At 40.7% G+C, this 21,208-nt stretch overlaps 1 protein-coding gene across 1 annotated transcript in view; it reads left to right on the plus strand.

Annotated features, from left to right (window-relative positions):
* Positions 1-260: 260 nt before the first annotated feature.
* sorbs2a (sorbin and SH3 domain containing 2a) overlaps positions 261-21,208 on the plus strand; it is a 49,568-nt gene continuing 28,620 nt past the window's right edge. The window contains exons 1-4 of the mRNA XM_080464353.1: positions 261-274; positions 16,820-16,875; positions 19,604-19,630; positions 19,761-19,885. Of these exons, the coding sequence (XP_080320479.1) occupies positions 16,866-16,875; positions 19,604-19,630; positions 19,761-19,885 (162 nt within the window). The 5' untranslated portion in view covers positions 261-274; positions 16,820-16,865. The remainder of the gene's footprint in view (positions 275-16,819; positions 16,876-19,603; positions 19,631-19,760; positions 19,886-21,208) is intronic.

Below are 21,208 nucleotides of genomic sequence, written 5' to 3' on the forward strand. Positions count from 1 at the left end.
ATAGAGGGAGTTGCTGGGTGTTTAGCCAAACCACACCGGCAACATCCATGCGCGTCGGGAAGCAGGTGTACGGTTTCATCACACGGACACACGCCACTAAAGCTGCCGAGCCCCCCTCCTGCCAGCCAGCCAGCGAGCCACGCCGTGTTCGCTGCTACTTCTCACCCCCCCGGTTGGAGAGAGGACCTGGGAGTCTTTTTCACATGGAGGTTTCTGAGCACGAGACGATGTGTTTGGGAGTTTCTCGCGTGAGACGGCGGCCGTTGTTCGCGAGGTACGTCCACACCGTGTCGGTCGGGTAATGTCTGTCACTCCGCCGCCGCTGCAGCAGCAGCCCCGACCTCACGGCGCACTTCACCGCTCCTAAAACAGCTGAAACTCCATCATTTCTGAGTGTTTCTGAAGCCATTTACAACCAGCAAGAACGAGGCAGCTCGTCCGTGGTGCGTTTAAAGTGCATTGGGCTGCTGTTTCCTGTGCGTTTAGAGGACGGATGTTAAATACCGACACCACACACTTCTAATCCGTGGAAAGAAATATACTTAACGTTTGCACTTTCATCCAACAGCAGGGGATAAATAAATGCCATAGCAAACACTCTCGCCTGATTGTAGTAAGCTTGAACCGAAATATCCATGTTTAACCTATATCCCCCATGCTGAGGTTAATCTCTATTGTTTGACTGCACATGTCCAGTGTTGCAGTGGAGCACTTTGAAGGATCTGCAATCATGATATTCATAATAATAGAAAACATCCCCTCTTGTCCTTACAGGACTCTTGAGCTACTTTGTTTTATTATACCAACATGATCCACACATTAATTGTGATTGTATGTATCACCAAGCCTGTAAAATGTGTTGTTGGGGTTTCTTTTCCTCATCTCTGCTGTGCTGGCATTGACCAGATGCCATTAAAATGTTTTAATCACGTATAGATGGCAAGCAGATATCTTTTTGTTTTATCATCTCGGTGCAATCTGTTGCTTTTCTTGTCTGTCCTTCCTCCAGCTGCATACCCCCCAACGGGCATGTAAGAATCAGAACTAGACAACCTCTGCAATCGCTCTGGTGCTGTTGTCTTGCTGGATGGAGGATGATGTAATGAGGAGAAGAAAAAAAAATAAATTAACTGGCCAGCAGCAACGGGTGGTATCTCGAAAAACCCATTCAAATGCTGCTTGAACAAGGGGAAGTGGGTCCAGGGCGCACAAAGTGTAACACTATCAGTCCGGGAACCTCATACCACTCCCAGTGAGGCCTACACCTTGTGAGTGAGTGTGCTTGTGTCTGCAGTGGGCTCACTGGATGGTGGTTTTGATGAAGTATTTCATGTATTTCTGACACCACATACTTGTGTCTGACAGATAGGAAGCAGCACAGCGGGATGCAATATGATGAGCAACAGTTGGCCGCTGTCTGTCTTGCAGGGGGGGGGCTGCAGCACCAATAAACAGCCCCTCACGACGGCTTATATACACACACATAATGAATGATCAGAGTGTTTAGACTTGATTGATGGTCAATGAGCCAGAAAGTATGTATCCGTTAACTCAGTTGCACCTGACAGTTTAGAGAGGCCATGTATTCAGGGACAGGCCATGTGAGGTGGGGGAGCAAAATGTGATACATTTACTCACAGTACTGAACATAATTTACAAATTCACGGTGTTTCATTCGGTCACACTCTCCCTCACACGTCCCTTCAAATTGTGTTTTGTCAGCTCATTTCTTTGCCTTTTGTGGCTTTTCTTTTCTCATTGTACCTCTGCAGTGCTTCCTCCTTTATCTCCCCCTCTCTCTGCCCTTCTTCAGAGGCTGATGTCATGGCTCAAGTGGTGTGTGAAAGGCTTGCCTAATTCTTAGTCTCGCTGATAAAAGCCATTGGCTGGAGGACATCCTTGCTCCCTAAGCTTTCCTGATGACCTTTAGCGCTCACCATGCTGTTTGATGATGATTTTCTTTTTTCTTTTGTCTTTTTTGTACTAGAAATGCTGAGCCATTTTTCTGTGTTGCTAACATTTTTTTTTTTGCAGTTATTATTCTAATTGGCTTGTCCAGATTTGAGTCAATGAAGTCCTAGTTGGGCTATTCATTAACATGATCACTTGTAATCGGAAATAATGGTCTATTCACATCGAATGGAGACACTTTAATTTGTGCCAGTGATTTTGTTTACAGGGTGATAGTTGAGAAAATTGCATTTTGCTGAAATGACAAGCACAGAATAATGCTGCAAGAATAGGTTGGTATGCTTTGCACTTCTGGTTACCTTGGTTCACAGGTCAATGGGTCTTCAGTGATAAACTTAAAAAAATATGTGTGTTGTGTTATTGTGGTGGTATTTATTTAACCATGGCTTAAATCAGTCATTCTCAAAGTGTGGGCTGCGATTCCCCTGGGTACCACCATAAAGCTTTAAGGGGTGCAGCAGCAGAAAAAAAATCATGCTTTTTCCCCCCAAACATGATATTTATTTTTTATTTTTTTTTTTCCTTTTTAGGATTTGTGAAGAAATCTTGATAAAAAAGGAATGAGTTTTTGATAAAATTAGAATGATTAGTTAAACACATATTTTCATTGCTGAAATTGTTTGTGTAGGTCGAGACGTGTTAGAAAACAATCAGTGGTCAACTACAACAGACTCGATCTACCATATTTTCAAGTCAATAAAAGTAAATCCCTCTAACTAGCATTGGTAGACGTGCGCTTTTTATTGCCAGTGGATCCCAACAGCCATTCACAATCATATCTTATCAGGAAAACCTTTTGCAAATCTTTACATGGGCATGAGAGGGGGCAGGGGAGGGCATGCACAATGCTGTGTGTACTTTGAGAACCCCTGGCTTAAAATAAATCATGTCACAAAATGTCAGCAAGATTCTTTTTTCATCATTCTGTTTTTTGACAAATTATTCTTACTTCTACTCCGAAGTAGTGGAGGTGCAATCAAGTTGATGATATAAACATAATGCTTATGGTCATTTCTTATTTATGCACAGTCTTTAACTACGCTGCAGGCAAAATGACAGTCTTGCCGTTATTGTGACATTGAATACAGAATGAGAAACTTGCCATTTGTTAGTGTGTCACTGAAACACCGACAACCTTGCAGTTGATTGTCACAACACAGCCATACTGTCGCACTTTGAGAGAAGGAAGGTTTAACAGTTGGAGGGCAGTGATGGCCTAGTTTAGAGAGGCAGACTTGGGATCACAAGTTGGCAGGTTCGATTCCCACTGCAGACAGGCCACCACTGTGGGTCCCTGAGCAAGACTCTTGACCTCCATCATCAATTTCCTCAAGGGGATTAATAAAGTACAAGTAGTTAGTTAGTTAGTTAGTAGATTGTATGAAGGACCACAACCCCCCACCCCAAGAAAAAAAAAAACAAAGACGGTGGCAGGACAAAAACCAGCCGTCACCTTTAACCTCATCAGTGGACTAAGACACAGACTTGTGCAGTATACCAAAGACAGGACAAGATTCATAAATGAAATTATAACTCTCAACATGAAATACCTATCAAATCCCTAAAACGAATTTAACACAAGTCACCAGTTTTTGTTCTCTTCACTCAGGTGAATTTTCTGAACTTCATGAACTTGAAAAGACATACACAGGAATACTAAAACAAGCCTAGAAAGACATTTGGTATTGTTTTTCTGCTTTGAGAAAACTATTTTGGCAAGGTTTTAAACACTTCTTTAGTTGGATTAGTTTTGCTGTAATCGTTCCATGTATTCATGTACTCATTTACATCCAAGCTGTCCATGGGAATTTTTTTATTTTGACCATGTAAAACTTTAAAATGTATGTGTAAATATTTTCGCCAATATCAATTTTTTTGTAAACTGTTGAAACATGAATTGTTTAAGTTTGTACTGGAAGTCATTTTCTCCTGCAGCATTCATTTCAAGCAACATAGCAACATCACGTTGAAGAGTATGCCGTAAATATGGATATATATTTACATTTTGGATTTTCTCCCAAGTTTAAGTGTTGTCCAGTTGGAGACACTCACTACATGGCCAAATCTTCTTCTGCTTTTTATATCCTACCACTTACTTAGCTGGGAATGGCAGGGCCTTGCAGACGCTGATAATGAATTAGGTGTTGAAACTGTTGGGGTGAGACCATGTCGACGCGGCTACTGTAGTCCGGAGTGGCACAGAGGTCAAAGTATCGGTGCATTTGAGTGTGAGTTTGTGTCAGGCGCTATAAAAATAGTTTACTCTGGTGCTTTAATGAGATCATTGCTAAGCTACTGCAGTGTTGTGTCTGTTTTAATAGTTTTTTTTTTGTATCTACTTTGGATGGCTTTACTTTATACATGTGAAAGTGAGCAAGATATCCATTCAAATCAAGATGACCTGTAAACATTTTGTATGTCAAACAGCAGGAACAATTTTGTTTTGGGTCGTTGTCATCTTCTCTAAACAAACAGTGAGGTCATAGGATAATGTCTGTAGTTGATAACATCTGTAATAGGACTTAGGCCAGGATTTTATTGGTCCCCTGATACTGCACTGATTTTGGCCTCGAGGTTGCATCATTAGCACCTGTCAGTTGTCAGCTTTTCGCCATACCTAACTGATCCTTGGCTTGTGACCAGAGGTTTCTGGGGACCAGCTGCCGTACGATGGTGTCTGCTGCCACTCACTGCAGTGGGCTTTTGGAAACCCCAAGCTCTGAAGCATATAGGTGTCTGGGTGGGCATAGTTGCAGCAGCGTTGCTTATCACTGGGGCCATTTGTGCCCATGTAGAAAGGGTTTTTACATTACCACTTCATCATTGGCACGATGACAGGGGACACAAGCAGTGTTGATCCAGAACAACTCAACTGAGTCCGTCTGTGTTTGATTTAAAGGCTGGCAACAGGTTGGCACTTGGCTGAGCTAATGAATGAGTTTAGTGTGGCTTTATACCAAAATACCTGATGGTGACGTCAATGGACTTGTTTTGAGACTCACAGCAGTGGGCTTTAACTTTAACTGGTAGTTACTTAGTCACATACAGACTTTTATTAAAAATTAAAAAAAGTAATCGTTGCGTGCTTTACCTTTTTGAGTCCTGCCGCTTAGTGAGTTGATAGTTGGTGATTTCTGTGCCCTTTTTCAAGAAAACATATGGATTTGAAGGGACGAGGTGGATGGTGTCCAAATAGCATATTGCACAGTAGCTGCCTGGCTGGTTTTAGGTATCCAGGCTCTAAAAATGAGATGCTAATAGCAGCAGTTACATCATCATTCTGGGAATAGCAGGGAGTCTGGGGTCTAAAGGTGCTTTTGGCTGACCTCTCTCCTGTGTATATTCAGCCTGTGTGTGTGTGTGTGTGTGTGTGTGTGTGTGTGTGTGTGTGTGTGTGTGTGTGTGTGTGTGTGTGTGTGTGTGTGTGTGTGTGTGTGTGTGTGTGTGTGTGTGTGTGTGTGTGTGTGTGTGTGTGTGTGTGTGTGTGTGTGTGTGTGTGTGTGTGTGTGTGGTCATTTCCAAATATACATCCTCATATGGATTACACAGCAATACGATTATTAGTGACACAGGTGAGTGGGCACATAATTTGTATCTATATTTACAACCTGATATGACACCGGCTGCTTATGGTTTATTGACGTGGATAAAAACAGAGAATGTATGTGCCGTGTGTATGTGTGTCCATTTGCACATTTGTTACTGAGCCCTTTTGGCAGGCAGTTAAACCGTCAGCAACATGAAGTGAAAGAAAATGTCATGTGAGAACAGTTTGACACTCCTGTCAGTTTTGGTGTGGGGAAGGCCTCTTTACATAGCGGCACACTGACGACACTGGCGGCTCTGTGACATTAGAACCTGGGAGGGAAAGAGGCTCTCTGACAGTCTCATTACCACTGCTTACCCAAACTCATCAGAGGTGTGTCTACCTGATGTAACGAGGGCTTTAGAGTTACAATTCATATGTCTGACTTACTGATGTTGCACAAGCCCGTGAACGGATGCTTGGGTGTTGTCTGCCTTTTTGCATTTGTGTGGTATGCACGCATGCATGCAAACATGTGTGCATGTGGTAAAATAGAGATAGTCAGCCCTGTCACTTAGCCCCCACCCATCTAGACTGGGGGGTAACTTTCCAGCCTCATAGACGAGCATGCCTGAGTCTGAAAATAGCCGTATCTGATCACAGCTTCACCCAAACAGGGAACTCTCTTTCCCCGTCACTCCCTCTCTAACTTTCTCCACAATCTGTTGTCTCTGTGCTCCAGGCATTAAACCGGGTGAGATCTGGGAATAAGGCTTGACCAGAGGGAGAGACTCATCCGGGCCGAGGGGAGACGAAAAGGGGAAGGGAAAGAAAGAAAGATCTTGGCACTCACGGCTCACCTGTACCTGACGCCTCTCAGCAGGTCTCCAGTCTTTTGATTTTATGACGGTAAGAGTTGCATTTTATTGGTTTCATAGACTGTTGTACATGTGCTCCCTTGTTTGTCAGGCTTCGTTTACAAATGATGGTCATGGTCCAGGTTTAGACTTCAATGATGCTCAAGTACAATTTATGCTAAATCGCAGGGTGGAATTTATTAGTTTTTGTTTCCGAGCACACCAGATGTATTCTTTGAGTTTTCAAATCAATCTTTTAATGTTACTTTTGAACACACTCAGATAATTGAAGCACGGTCGACTCAGTTGTCACATATCTATATTTACTTGTTATGAACACTTGACACTGTAAAGGGAACGCAAAATAAAACAGATTTGAATAGATTTTACAACTCAAACACCAAAAAAGAATTACATATATCTGTTTTGCCAAAACCCAAAATTATAGACCAAGTGTGGAATTTTTCTGTTTGTGACACTGGACAGGAGACGTAGTGTCAAATGAGAACGGTGGTTTTTACCACTGTGGCTTCAGAAATAGCCCAGCAAATAACTTAGATTACAGTTTCAGGGTGGAAAATGTTTAGATGCAGATATATTTAAAATCATGAAGAAGACATTCAGAATGGATGGAAACAAAAGGGGAGTTCAGTGTCACTATCTCGATACTCTCAATATTAGAAAAATCCAAGCTCAGCCCTCGAGAGCTTCCCTTTCCTCTTTGCCCCAGCCTCCTCTCACCTCTCCAGAATTTTTGCCCCAGAATCTCCCTTTCCTTTTCTGTTCCTTTTGCGTAGTTCCATCTCTTGTTACAACCCTTTTCGCGGTCTCTTATTTACCATTCAACAAAAGCCATGCACCAATCCCTCCATTAGGCCAGTCTCAGAGGTGTTGTGGAATGTCACCTTGACCTCTCGGGTGCACAGTGACGGGACGTTTTCAGCCTCGGTTCGGAGCAGGAGCCGCTCAGTTCGCCTCCCCTGGATAGTTAACAGTTAAAAAAGTGAAATATACCTTTAAAACTTTGACGAAAACTGAGTTGATTATGCTGCCCTTTGCTAAAGGGTTGCTTGTTAGTTTAAAAATCAGCAAAGCTATCCAAGAAGAGCAACATTTCATATTGATAACTGATTTTCTACACAAAATCACATCCATTTAAATTTAAGGTGACTCAGTTGTTTCGTGTTATTGTCAAACCAACTAAATTGTTTCCTTTGGGCAACAGTTTTTGTTGAGGTGTCCCGATAACTTCAAGTTTAATTCATGGGTAAAAATGTTGCCGTGATCAAATTTCTTTATGTCGTGGATCTTATGGAATTCTGGCTTAAAGGCACAGATTCTCCTGGTCCCTGGGACCTCTTCAGAGGACGAAGGGTCTTGTCTAATAGCAGTAAATATAGCACCCCTGCTCATCAAGTTCTTCTTATCTTAATGCTCGACACTTAGCACTGCTACCTGGGGAATCCAGACTCTCTATGAGGAATGTAATCTTAACTACTGCTGATAAATGTAGTGGTTTAAGTCTACTTCCAGTCCTTTTGTTAAAAAGAAAAGAAAAACATATACATTTATTTGCTATTTGTTAATTTATTTAACATATTGCTTCTTTATAACCTGACTCATTCAAAACATTTTTTTTCTTATTCATTGAGGCAGAGAACTACCTTCCTCACAAACCTCATTAATAATAACTAGTGTTTACTAGGGATTTAGCTGGAAGGGCAGAGAGAGGGTAACAGCATGGCGCTGCTTCGTCATCCTCACTCATCCTCCCTCATCCCCCCTCATCCTCTGGATAGCAGTGTTTACAATCCTGGTGCTAATTTAAGCATTCTCCTGAAAGCCGCCTTTTTAATAAAACACACTCTATCTGGTCAGGATTTTATTGTGCCTCTTGTGAGATTGGATTGAATGAAATTGGAGTGAAAATTATTGTGGTTCATTAGAATAGCTACCTTTCATGGTTTTTGTGGGAATGTACAATATGTAAATAATAAGTGAAGCTTGTGTGGCTACATGTTTATGTCTTTGCTGTTGTTTGGAGATATTCTGTGATCCCAGGTGAGATTTGTAGCATGTAGCCACTTGCCATAAGTTCCCTGCTTCTAAAGGACAAAAGAGCTGAGCAGGGTCTTGAATTCAATCAATTAAATTTGCTGTTTTAAATTAGCCCGTTGTTTGCATCTCGAGGTCATACCGGCCTTCAGCTGTCAGCGTTTCAGTTTAAACGTCATACTCACAAACTGCTTGAGATATCCATTTGACTGACGGTCGTCCTCCTTCACTCAACCATCTGAAAAAGCTGAGGCTGCCTCGGGAGGCCGGCCATAACACTGCGTCAAAATGTCGAGTCAGGATCAGCTCCAGCTCCGTATTTGAAATCGCTCTGACATTCAGCACCATGTAGAGCTGTTCCTCTATTTACTTGTCCTGTTATTTCCGTGTAACTTGTGCCTTCATTACCTCATCGTGTTTGTCTTTGTTTGAAGCCTGGTGTTTTATGGTATTGTTATCACTATCCTTGATTAGTCAACTCTATATGCAGCAGACTAATCTTTAAGAATTGAAAATGAAACCGTGGCATTGGAAGAGGTGTTGTTTAGTGGTGATGCTGTGTCCTTGGATGTCTTCAGCTTTACAAGTTATATAAGGAAGCATTTCCGTATGAATTACTGCATCCTTTGAAGTTGACCTCATTTTTTATATTCCCATCAAACATATTTTTTTTTCTCACTGCAATCAAAATATTTTTCTCTAAAATATTATTAGTCTATGCTTTTTAAATTTTTGCCTTTATTGCTGCTCCCTGTGCACATCACAGCGCCAGGTTGTGTACATGAACACATCTCAAGTTCCCTGCAGAAGTGGTAAGATAACAAACCCACAGAGTGTCACATCCAATTCATCCTCCTTCTCCCATACCCCAGACTTGCAGTAGCAGGGCTCGTGTTACATAATTGCATTAGTCCTCTCAGGCCAGTGGCTCTGCTCGTTAGCACGCTTGTGATGCAATCTTGCAAACACATGGCCCTCTGTTGTTTGCAGTATGGGCAGCGAGTGGGCATGCAGGGTCAGTGTGTTGACCTCCCCTATCCATTCATACGGCTAGAGGGGGGTCCGCTAATGAGTGGCAAGGTTGAACAAACAAGGCTGATAAGAGAGACTTTGTTGGGGATGGCTGTTGTTCAACTAGTGGCAGTAATGTGGTGGCAGAACAGTTACATGGCACTGATAAAAAAACATTCCTTGTGAAGCGACCAGCGTGTGACAACGAGGCCTTGTACTGGTGTGTGAGAGAAAAAACAGGTTTACAATCAGGACTTTAGCAGAAGATAACACATCCCCATGTTTATTTAGGTTGATTGTTTACTGGTGGGATTTTTGCGCTCCGTTGAAATAGAAGTTTCAAAAACGATGCAACCGCCGAGGTGTCCTGAAATGGCTACTTCTCAAGAACAACAAAGGTAACTTTTACTTAATAAGCTTTAGCCAGGCCACCTTTCTCTGTGAAGTTTCCATGTTCTCGCTGTGCATGTGCCTGGATGTCCTCCCATAGTCCACACACACATGCATGTGAGGTTAATTGGTGACCCTAAATTGCCCCCCGGGTTTGAATGCGTGTAGTGTAGGACACACCAAGTTATTTCAGGCTGAAAATTCCACTATGATATCTCAAAAATATATTCAGAAAGAATCAGGATGGATTCTGACACTTCTCCACTGTGGTGTAGTGGTTTATACTCTGGCTCAAGCCTGTGTTGGGCTTGCGGCGCCTTCCTTCTGCTGCTTGGCTCCAGGCCCTTGTGATCTTATGTTGTATAAAGCGATATTAAAGATTGACGAATGGATTCTGACACATGGCTCTTTGTGAAAACGATTAAAACACCTCAACTGAGGTTAACACTTAATGTCACTCTCTTAAATTGAGCAGAATAGTAAGATAAACAACGATAACAGCACGATGGTTAGTTGTCTGTCTGCAGGCTTTTCTGCTACGTGATTTGATGTGACATCCTCAGAGGTTTAGCCAAATCACAGGGATGAAGATGGTTTGTCTCGTTTTCTGGTTGTCTCTCAGGCATAATCCTGTAGATTTTGCTTAGTATTCTACTTTCTCTCTACTTGCTGTTTTCACAGCTTCAAGGATTAGAAAATACCAAATAAATGTAATAGAGAGGTGAATAATTGTCACTGACAGGCTGGTTGACTTTCAGTTTTGGACTAACACTGTACAGCTCAAGGCTTCACAAGATTCCCAAAGTTGTACCGTTTCTTCTGCTTGCAGTACAAGATTATTATGTGTAATGACTACTCATGATTCCAAACACACAGTGACAAAGCCTAAAATTGTTGGCTTTGCACCGTTGCAGAGCTCCTGTGTGGAATGATAATATTCAGTGATCCAGTTGAAATATTTACTTGTTATGCTGATGTCTAACTTGAGTACCTTTTTTGTTTTTTCAATACGCAGGGGGAAATTCCTTCAAGCTGCATTCTTTTATTCCCAAAGCTTTTTGTCGATTTTCTCACCGTAGTCCTGCACTCCCATATTTTAACCACAAAAATGCTCAACTAAAATAACTTGGCTTCAATTCAGTCATTAAAGAATGGAACATTTCCAATGTCTGCCTTTTTTGGAGCGGTCAGTTTGGTTTTACGCGAGCCATGTCTCTTGGGACCTTTTGTTTTCTTGGCATGGTATGGATCTGTTTGTTCTGATTAATACAGTGAAAGCACAGATTTCTCTTATAGCAAAGTTTCATATTCATCTTGTCGAATTTCTCACCTGTGACCTATTTTAACTGGAGCATCACTGCAGAGTCACAGAGAGTGTTTTATACTAATGATGTTGTTGTTATGAAGCTTTTAACAGCAGACGAGCTGGTCTGCTTTGGAGGGACAAATAGAACATGTCTGTGTGATGACTTCGAGGTCTTTTAGGTCTTTAAATAGATTTGCTAAGGAGCTTAATCTGTCGACATCCTCTGAGTATGTCTCAGCCGGAGTGACCACTCATGGGTCAGGACCCCTGAGCTCGGAGGCTGTTTATCTCCGATCACTGTTCACTCTCTCCTAACACACACACACACGCACACACACCGGTCTGAAATGGTAAAAAATCGATGCTGTAGATTAAAAGATTAAAAACACAAGATAAACATCGACTACAAGTATTTAGTAAAAGAGAATACTCTGGAACTGCATTCACATGAGGTCATTTTCAATATGTTGCACACTTGGTGTAGATAAAAACAACAAATATAAGTCTGTCTCCATAAGTGACCCCATAATGACTGAAATCTATTTTCACAAATAGAAACTAAGTAAAAATAAAATACATCGTGACATTACCGTAATGTTATTCCAGTGGTTACTGTCATCCTCTATTGAGAAGTGGGAACTGTTTCTGCCTCTGGCTGTTCTCAGATCTGTTGGGCAAGGACATTTGCAGGAATGCTGACATATCTGCTTGTTAATTTGTTGTCGTTTTGTCTTTGCCAAATGTGGAAGATTCTAATGAAATCAGCTTTTAGATTTGGTATGTTGTCCATCTATTGTTCCCTTCTAAACTGACAATGGTAACTTGAAAGAAATCCGAGAATAAAGAGGAAGATTGTTTTTCCAATGATTGATATTGGTCAATATTTTAAATATCCTCATACTTTAAAGAGTGCCTTATTAAGGAATAACATGGGCAAAAGAAAATGTATTGGGAGCACTCATGAATAAATCCATAAATACTCACTGCATCTTTTGTTTTGTGCCAAATATGACATAATTAAAGCTCACATCAGCAATAGAATTTTCATTTCAGATTTAGTTTTATTCCAAATGTAGACACAAGACAAAGCTTACAAGCGTCCTTGCTGCAGTGTTTTACATATTTGACGCTGGAAGTCATTCACTCCACTGATGGAAGCCAGCAGGTCTCAGAGGGTCACTCAACACGGTAAATAGACCCGATGGGCTTGATGTTGGGCTTCATGGCTTTCTGTGGCTTAAAGCTCCTACTCATATATTTGCTGTCCTACAGCTATTACACTCAGTAATTACACACACACACACACACACACACACACACACACACACACACACACACACACACACACACACACACACACACACACACACACACACACACACACACACACACACGTCTCCAGAGTGGCCAAGCAACGCTTAAATTACAGCTGGTTGATAAACCATTGCAAAACTTGGAAGAAGACTGTGCCAGATTTTTGGGATTTAAACATTTGGACTTGAATTTAGTTAGTTAGTTAGTTAGTTAGTTAGTTACAAACATGTAAAAATAAACAAGAAAAAAGAGAAAAAAACTGAATAAAAAAATAGAGAGACAATCATCCAAATGAGTCATTCAGAGTTCATATGAAACACACTCCAATTTTACAATCTGTGCATTATAAACTTGCAATTAAAATATTTCTGAATTTAATAGTATTAAAAAAAATTTGCAGGAATAAAGGAGTCTTTTTTATGTTCCTTTTATTTTTGATTTATTTAAAAAGATTGTTTTTTTTTTATAAATGTTTGAATACTGAATGTTTCGTTCTGTAATCGCTCTCATCCAGTGCCTTGTAAGTTATACAGTACGGCTTTACACGGAGTATTTACTGAATATAAATGGAGACATTCATCACAGGCAGCGATATCCAGGCTAACAGCCAAAAATCTATCCCTAGCTTCAAAGATGGATACACACTTTGTATCTAAAACCATAAAAAGGTCGATCCGGACAAATAGACGGAGCTGGTCAGAGGTGTAGAGCCCGAAGCGTTCTCTTCCTGCGTCTAGCCACAACATTACACCACGGCCACAGCTGCTGTGTCGCCGCTGATCTGTCCCCAAGAAACATGATGCTGTTTATAATCTGACCATCATTTGGACGCCGACAGCCTGCGACGCCAGACTCATGATTTACCCCCGTGTGTGTGCGTGTGTGTGTGTTTCGTAGAGACAGATTTATGAGGACGTACTGTATGAGGGTGAGGATTAGGTCTTGAGGGGCAGAAAGTATCCAATGATGCCTGGCCTCACGCAGCCCCATAAGTAGTAGTATTTTCTTCTCACCAACATCAACTGTGCCTGGCACACACGGTGTAGTACATACAAAGAACAGTGAGTACCGTATTTCAAAAGTTATTACCTGCAGCGTGTAATTTACAGAGCTTCTGGGTTCCACTTGTTGAGACTTCAGATGAAATTAAAGTAAAGTCTCTGGAGGTTGAGTCAATTTCATTGGTTTTTGGCAGAGAAATCTGTGTCAGAAACATTTCTAATACAGTCGGTATATTTTGCTTCTCGTCCTACAGGTTGTCCTCACTGTTATGTTAATACAGTAGCCCGACTTCAATAAATTCTATTTACTCTCGAATATGTTGTTATTCACTTCTACTTGACAGTTTCTTGGCTTTTGCAAATAATAAAAATAAGCATTTCTGTTTTGCTGAAGAAAAATAGATGAAATAATTTTCTTTTTCTTTTCTTTTCCATACGTTCAATGACATGTGTCCAATGTCATGTAGAATTAATGTGGCCGTACACTACTAAACCTCACAACAACCCTTTTAGTCGCGTTTGCGAGCTTAGCCATCGAGTAATGGTAATCATTCTTGCAGAAATCACTTTCGCTGCTGCAAATGCAGAGCTCCCTAAATCCAGGCGTGCTAAAAGCAACCGTGCACATTAATTTTTCCAGGTATGTCGTTTAAGACGGTGGCTTTTAATTTGAAACTGATGCAGAATGCCACAGCTGCCGGCCGTCCAATGAGGTAACTTTGATCAGTGTCACCAGGATGCAGAATAAAAGAGCTCCCGTCCTTAAACACATGCACAATAAAAGACATTGTGAGCAGAGGAGATGATCAAAACACGGTTGATAGGATTTAAGTGTGAAAAGGGGTGTGAACTTTTTAATTATATTGATTTGTTTTAGATGCAAACATATGTAGAATATTTTACAAAGCAGAACTGTAACTTTTCTCATATCTGTCTGGTGTGTAGTGTGTAATTTAAGTCTTTTTTAGAAAGTCTGGTAACGAAATACGATATAACCTGGCTGACATATTTACTGTTTATTTAGCTGAAGGCTAGACCAGTTATGATGGTGATAAATCTCATTCTGGTTTGTTTTGAACCATGTGAAGAGCTGTGTATAAAAGAGGAGCCAGGGGCTGTTTTTAAAACTTTCCGATAATGAAACACATTTCTTGCTACAAGTAGAAACTACACATTGATTTGGTGACTCTGTATCTCGATAAAGTCCGTTGTCAGTCTTAACGTGGGTCGGGGTTAATATGTAAGGGCTCTCAGATATAACAGTTGCCATGATTAGATGTTTACCATCTTCTTATTTGAATCATTTGTGCTACGTGTAAAGTTGTCAGCGTGGCCAAATACATGGTAACGTAATGCCATTCATCCTGTACCACTCGTCACTCCAGCCAGCTCCGAAGACGGTTTACACATTCATGTCAGAATATGGCTGCATACCTGTGCCAAAATAAGCACAAGGAAATGACAGCCACAATTATCAGGACTTTACTCGTCAATGTGAGGCCCGAAGCCGTCCTACTATTGAAACAAATCCCATACTTGCCATTTGTTAGTATGTTAAGAAGTTGTAATTAATGGTCAAATTGCAACACAATGAAGTTTGATATGTGCTGTATTCATAACTCGATTTTAAAGGCCAGTTTTCTTCTATTAAATGGAGATAATCAGCTGTAGATAATGGCTTATATTAGCTTCTGTGTGTTAAGCAATGTCAGCCAATTGTATGTCACAGTTACTTACATACCAGACATGTTTGATCCCTGCTGCAGCCATTGTAGTTTCCCCCTTTTAGTATCTGTCATGTGCACTAAGACCCATGTTGACACACATGTGCATGTATTCACACAGCGATACATCAGGCTGGGCATTGCCTCTGGCTTTTGATGTGTGCACCGTTCATATCAATCACGCGTCTTTCTGCGACAGTTCCAAGTAAAGGACTCCACATAGCTCGAGACGGGCATCACACATGGACACCCTTATGTAAACATGGTATTTTGTATCATTTATCAACGCCACCTTGGTTATTTATGTTCGTCTGTGTGGCATAAAGTACTGGCTATGGTCTTGATATCTCCCAGGCAGCTGGAAGAAGTCATGTTTCAGCGTTTGGTTTCCATGAGTTTAGGCTTGGTATGAACAGCTTTTTGAAGAAGGCAGGCTGAGTTTCACTTTACAAGGAGAGACGTTTAGTTTAGCATTCTAGTAAAGAAGACGAGCAAAAAATTAAATATACACAACTTGAAGATAGTCTTTTTTTGGGGGATGATGTGTAAAATGCAAATTAAAAAAGCAACACTCATAAAGCCATGATTTATTCTAAACAGAACGGGATATGCATATTAGAGCTTAAAAGCAAATAAATGTTACCATTGCATGAAAAATATAGGTAAGTTATTCTTTCATATTGGCAAGACATTTCAATAAACATTGGGACACTGGTAAGAAAAAGTTAAAACAGTTAGTGGTCCTAATGTCAACATGACTGGGCATTAGAAGAAAAGTATAAAAGTACCTTTTGCGGTACCGTTGCGGAGGAGAGTTGCCCAACAGTATCAAGGGATTCACCACTAAATTAAAAAATTATTTTATGTGCCGTTTCATAACAAGATCAAACGTTTGCTTTTGTAATCTGACATAATCTGACACCTTGTCTATGTTCTATTGTAATATGACTTTATGAGAATTGCAAATCATTGCATAATGTTGTAGAAACACATTGTCGTAATCTATGATGAAGTCGGTTTGAAGTAAAGTTTCATTTTGGATTAGGGTTTAGAGCAGAAAATATACTCATGTAATTCATTTCACTGCTTCATGACGGTGTGTCCCTGGTGATCTGAACCAATCAGGTCTGGAGTCAGGCGTGTTTTGACTTGTTTCTAAAGGACAGTGACTGTTGTTTTTAGTACTGTCTTATCTTACACATCGCCGGCTCTCACTTCTCCTCGAGACCTAAATTAGGTTGTTCAAGAATTGCTAATCATAGCCACATTCTTGTGGTTAATGCAGCATGGTTACTGCAAAAAGCCTGCACTGCTCTGCCGCTCTGCCCTGTAGCGTTGCCCTGTAGTGTGAACAAACAGATTCCGCATCTCCAGCTTTGTTTTGTGAGTTTTTCTGCAAACTTTCTGAGTTAAAAAAAAAAAAAGGATCTTCAGCTCATCAACTGCTGTCGAAGATTGTAGCACAAAACGTTTGACAGGAGAGTCTGTGTGTTTATATGTTCTGATTTATTATGTTTATTGTTAGATAATGAACAGAGTTGATCCCGTTATGAGTTATTTATTTGATCACTTTCAAGAAAATCAAAGTTTTAAAATGTTTGAAAAGAATTATGACTCTTCACTTGAACTGTCCTTTATTGTTGTTTTGTTTTGTTTTTTTGCAGGAAAGTGTGTCCCCCTGTAGCAGAACATTAAGAAGTGCTCTTCAAAATGAATACAGGTATGCTTACAAGTACACACCGTTGTATATATAAATACAACATTGTTGGGGATGTGTTCAGTTTAGCAAAGTTAAAACAATGATGATTTCATTTTTGTTGTTTCTTCAGTCTGAAAACTACTGTAAATATTTAGATGGCTGGAATAAAGAGTCAACACGCTTCCACATTTCAGCCCACCTAGCTATTTTTATGAGCTGCTATGTGTCAGGCATGAGCCTGTAACTCTAATCCTGACCCCATTTCACCACTATGATGTGGGTCCATTTTGGGCCTGGGGTATTGTGACTTGGAGCATCAGGCATAGTAAGCCTGTTGCTTTTAACCACAGTAATGTATTCCTGTGGCAATACATTTCCAGAGCTCTGTCCTAAACTTGGCAGCCGCCCGGAGCTGAGCTGTGTATTTCAGGCTTAGAACCACTGATGAGTAATTCATCAATGAGCCTTCTCCACACACCACACACCAACACGCCTCGTCTGCCAGTGCTAGCTCAACTCCTTTTGGACATTTGCCTGTATTTACAAAATATAAGACATTAAAAATAGCACGTTGTCAGCTTTGTCACATGTTGCAAGTCCAATAACACTACGAAAGCTCTTTTTTTTTTTTAGCAGAATCAACATAATCGTGGTGCATTATTGGGTGTTTGTTCAATTGTACTTTGAAAAAGATGTTTGGTCAGCCAATGTACCAGAAAAAATAATAAATATGTCAAGATTAGCTGCATTTACTTGATGAATCGGATTCAGTTCTTGCTGATTGACTGTTCAGTTTGTCTTGTTTATGTAAACACGGACTAAAGTGATCAGATTGCTCTGTAGGTTTATACGTACCAAGAGTATCATCCAATTCAAACAGTGGATCAACCTCATAATGGCTGTGTTGAAAATTTATGTTATCTAGACTAATCACCTTTGTTATGTTTCTTCACAACCTGCAACACCAAAGAAACGTTGTCCACATTCAGTCTGAACAGGGGTAGTTGAGCATGGAGCACTTTTTTTTTTTCTTTTTTTTTTTTAAGCATTATCTCCTGCATTGACAGTTGTGCTTTGTCGTTGCCATTAGTGACGTGTCTGAATGGACAAATGCACAAAGATTTGACAGCGGGAGGAAATTCAATGAACTCTGATTGGATCGTAAACAGGGTTATACCACCTCGTCGATCGGATCATAATTTCAATCAGATCGGACACATATAATTAGATGTATGTGTAAATATGACACAAATCTGTGTTTAATTGGATTCTTTACAGTACATGTAACTGCAGCTACTGCTTGTAAGAATTACACCCTTATTTGTGTCATTTGTGACGTTGTTTTTATTTTTGTGGCCTCATTTATAATCATCTGACTACTTGATTTAAAATGAGCAAATTTTTCACTTACAGCTCCCAAGATGTTATTGTTGACTCATGTGATATAATGTAGTTGCAGTTCATTTTTTCAAAACATGCACCACATAAGCTCCAGTAAAAATTGAGAGACTTATAAAGCATGTGCTTTTCCCTGGTTTGTTTGCATTATTTCCCCCGCCTGAATTGCATCAGTGTGAGCTTGCGTTTGTGTGTATCTGTGTCATGAACACGCATGTGCATGTATGCTTTTTGCTGCTGCCTCTGTGATCTCCTGCCTGGCTGTGATTTCTCAGATAGCGGCGGATACGCTCGCAAAAGTGTGGCTTTGTCACTCATACTCTCTCCCATGAAGAGGGTCCAGAGCTCACCAAATCTAGCCACAGGTACTAACACTCACAAACACACAAATCAACATGTTTGAACATTTAAACTCATACTTGAAATACAAGCTACTCCAACTATTGTCTGGGCTTTGGTATTGGTCAAAGTCTGAGGTGAGTATTCAGAAAGTGGCTTGCTGTTACAAAGTCCTGGCTGTCCTTTATCAAGCTCCAGGGCTTGAGCATATTTGAAAGTCTTTCAAATAGATGGTGGCTCCCTCAGTGTGCTTCAGCAGTGTTTGGATTGCAGGATGCTGTTTCTCATCCTCCTTTCGCCCTCTGTTTAACCTCTTCTCACTTTGGCTTGTCGTGCTTTTTGAACCTGCAATGACTTCGTTTTTAAAACTGTATGCAAATCTTTCATACTTCCCCATATCATCTCATTCCATGACTAGACAGTTGATTTGACTTATTTATCTGTGAAATAATATTTTCTGGCTTTTCTTTTCCCCCTTTATTTAACTTTTTTGCTTTGTAACCACTGACGTACTTGACATTACACAATGTTGATGAGAAAAGTATATTTTCAGGAGGGAATGTTTAAGCTTGTTCTTTCATACAATGGAAACTTATCAACTTAAAATGTTAGGTTGGGTTATTGAATACGAATCCATGAAGATTTTCTAGGAATTTTGTTAGCCTACCAAGAATGTCTCGGACCCCTGATTGGCTTAGGTGGAAATGTCTATTTGGTGGAGCTTAAATTTCAGGGTGATTGTAAATGCTATAATTGTGGCATAAGGCACAAGGAGAAGTCGAGAAATCCTGAAGCAATAATTTCTCTTTTCTTTACCATCTTTTCCTTCATTTTCCTGACTTCTTTACTCGTCTGTCCATGTCACAGTCAGAACATTTATACAAATTTATAACAAAAGGTTTTTTTTCTCCAATATTCCAACCACTCAGTATTTGTACTGCCATTTCATTGCAGAATGAATACAACAACACAATCAATCTTGTTATTTATCGTTGCTGTCTTTGTTCCTCAGGGAGTGATTCTCACTCATCAGACTTGGGTGAGTGTCTGTTTTGGTATTGTGTTGGAAAATCATACAATTGCAAATGACAATGTCCGACATGAGATCACTAAACCTAATAAAAATATAGTATACGGCCTGATGTTAATACTATTATATTTATCTTTAGATTCCTGGCGGTCGTGCAGCGTAACAGACGGCCTTAAAAATGGAGACGCAAGCAGCTCATCTCTCGCTGCCAAAGGCTTCCGCAGTGTCAGACCCAACCTGCAGGACAAAAAGTCGCCCACACAGGTAAAATGTCTCAAACACTACACTGACAGAGTCTTTTATGCTTTACTTCTATCAAGGCTTGAATTTGAAAAGACTTGTATTGTGATGTGCTGAGATTTTATATGGACAATTACAATGTTTTTCCAAAGCATACATCTGAGAGAGATTTATGATGTCATGCTTGTAGTCATGCTTTTTTTTCTTGTTTTTGTTCCTGTTTGAACTTACATTGGCTGTTGCTTCCTAATTGGCTAACAAGGATATCAACTCTGTGCCTTTGCCACCCCCCAGGAGAGAGAGTTTTCAGTTCTCACCCACTGGCACTAATCCAGCAGAGTACAACTCTCTCCTTGCTCTGGCTAATGATTTGAGTCCTGGAACACTAACATTTACTAAGAAGGAGAAAGCAGTTTTGAAAGAGTCCTACACTATCAGCAGCTCTTCCTCTTATTTGTACTCTGAAACCAATACAAACACAGTCCAAGAGGAAAATCACTCCACTGACCCAAACCACAATAATGATGTTAATACAACGGCCTCCGCTAATGTACAAGACAGGAAGGTGTCTACACTTAAACTAACCCCTGTCACCATCCCCGACCCCCCTGATCACCTCAACTCTTACGTTGACCCTCCAACTAAGGCGCAGACCACAGGTTCCCCCCCAGCCACTTCCCCTCCTCCACGGGGGGCTTCCATCCCCGTTGAACCACCAACACGGACTGCTTCGCTTATTTTCCGCTTGGGCACAAACGGTGTGAAAAATCCAGCATCAGATCCCACAGTGGAGCTCCAGGTCGCAGGTCAAGCCCCAAATCAACCTGCAGCTGCAGCTCCGTCACAGGCGGAGACGACAAAGCCCCCTCCTGAAATTCCACCAAGACCTTCAGCTGCAGAACTGTTGGTACATACATAACCACATACTGTCAGAACATAACTGATTACAGATGCCATGTTGTGGACTATATCACTGGTGACATCAATAGTGATAAACGGGTTACATACCAGGTACATCACGTCACTAGTAATTGTATATTTGGAGGAGTGCAGGAGTCAGAAATTGCTGTTTGTCTGTTATGTTGCCTTTTACTTGTTATACCATGAATATTGGCATAGATGTTTAAAGCATGTCACATACATGTGTGTGTGTTGCCCCTTTGTTTGTTAGTCTTGATGCTGCTGCCAAACCATCTAAAATGTTATTGTACATAAGCGTGAACTTGTCTTTTGTTTGATAACCCTTTCTGTTTTCATTTACTTTCCATCCCAGCTCAGTGACTGTCTGTAAAACCTGCTGCCTTCCGCAGAGTTTGAACTAACAGAGCCTTTTCAATTCACAGCATG

Source organism: Lipophrys pholis (assembly GCF_963383615.2).
Source record: "Lipophrys pholis genome assembly, chromosome: 5".
Taxonomy (NCBI): domain Eukaryota; kingdom Metazoa; phylum Chordata; class Actinopteri; order Blenniiformes; family Blenniidae; genus Lipophrys; species Lipophrys pholis.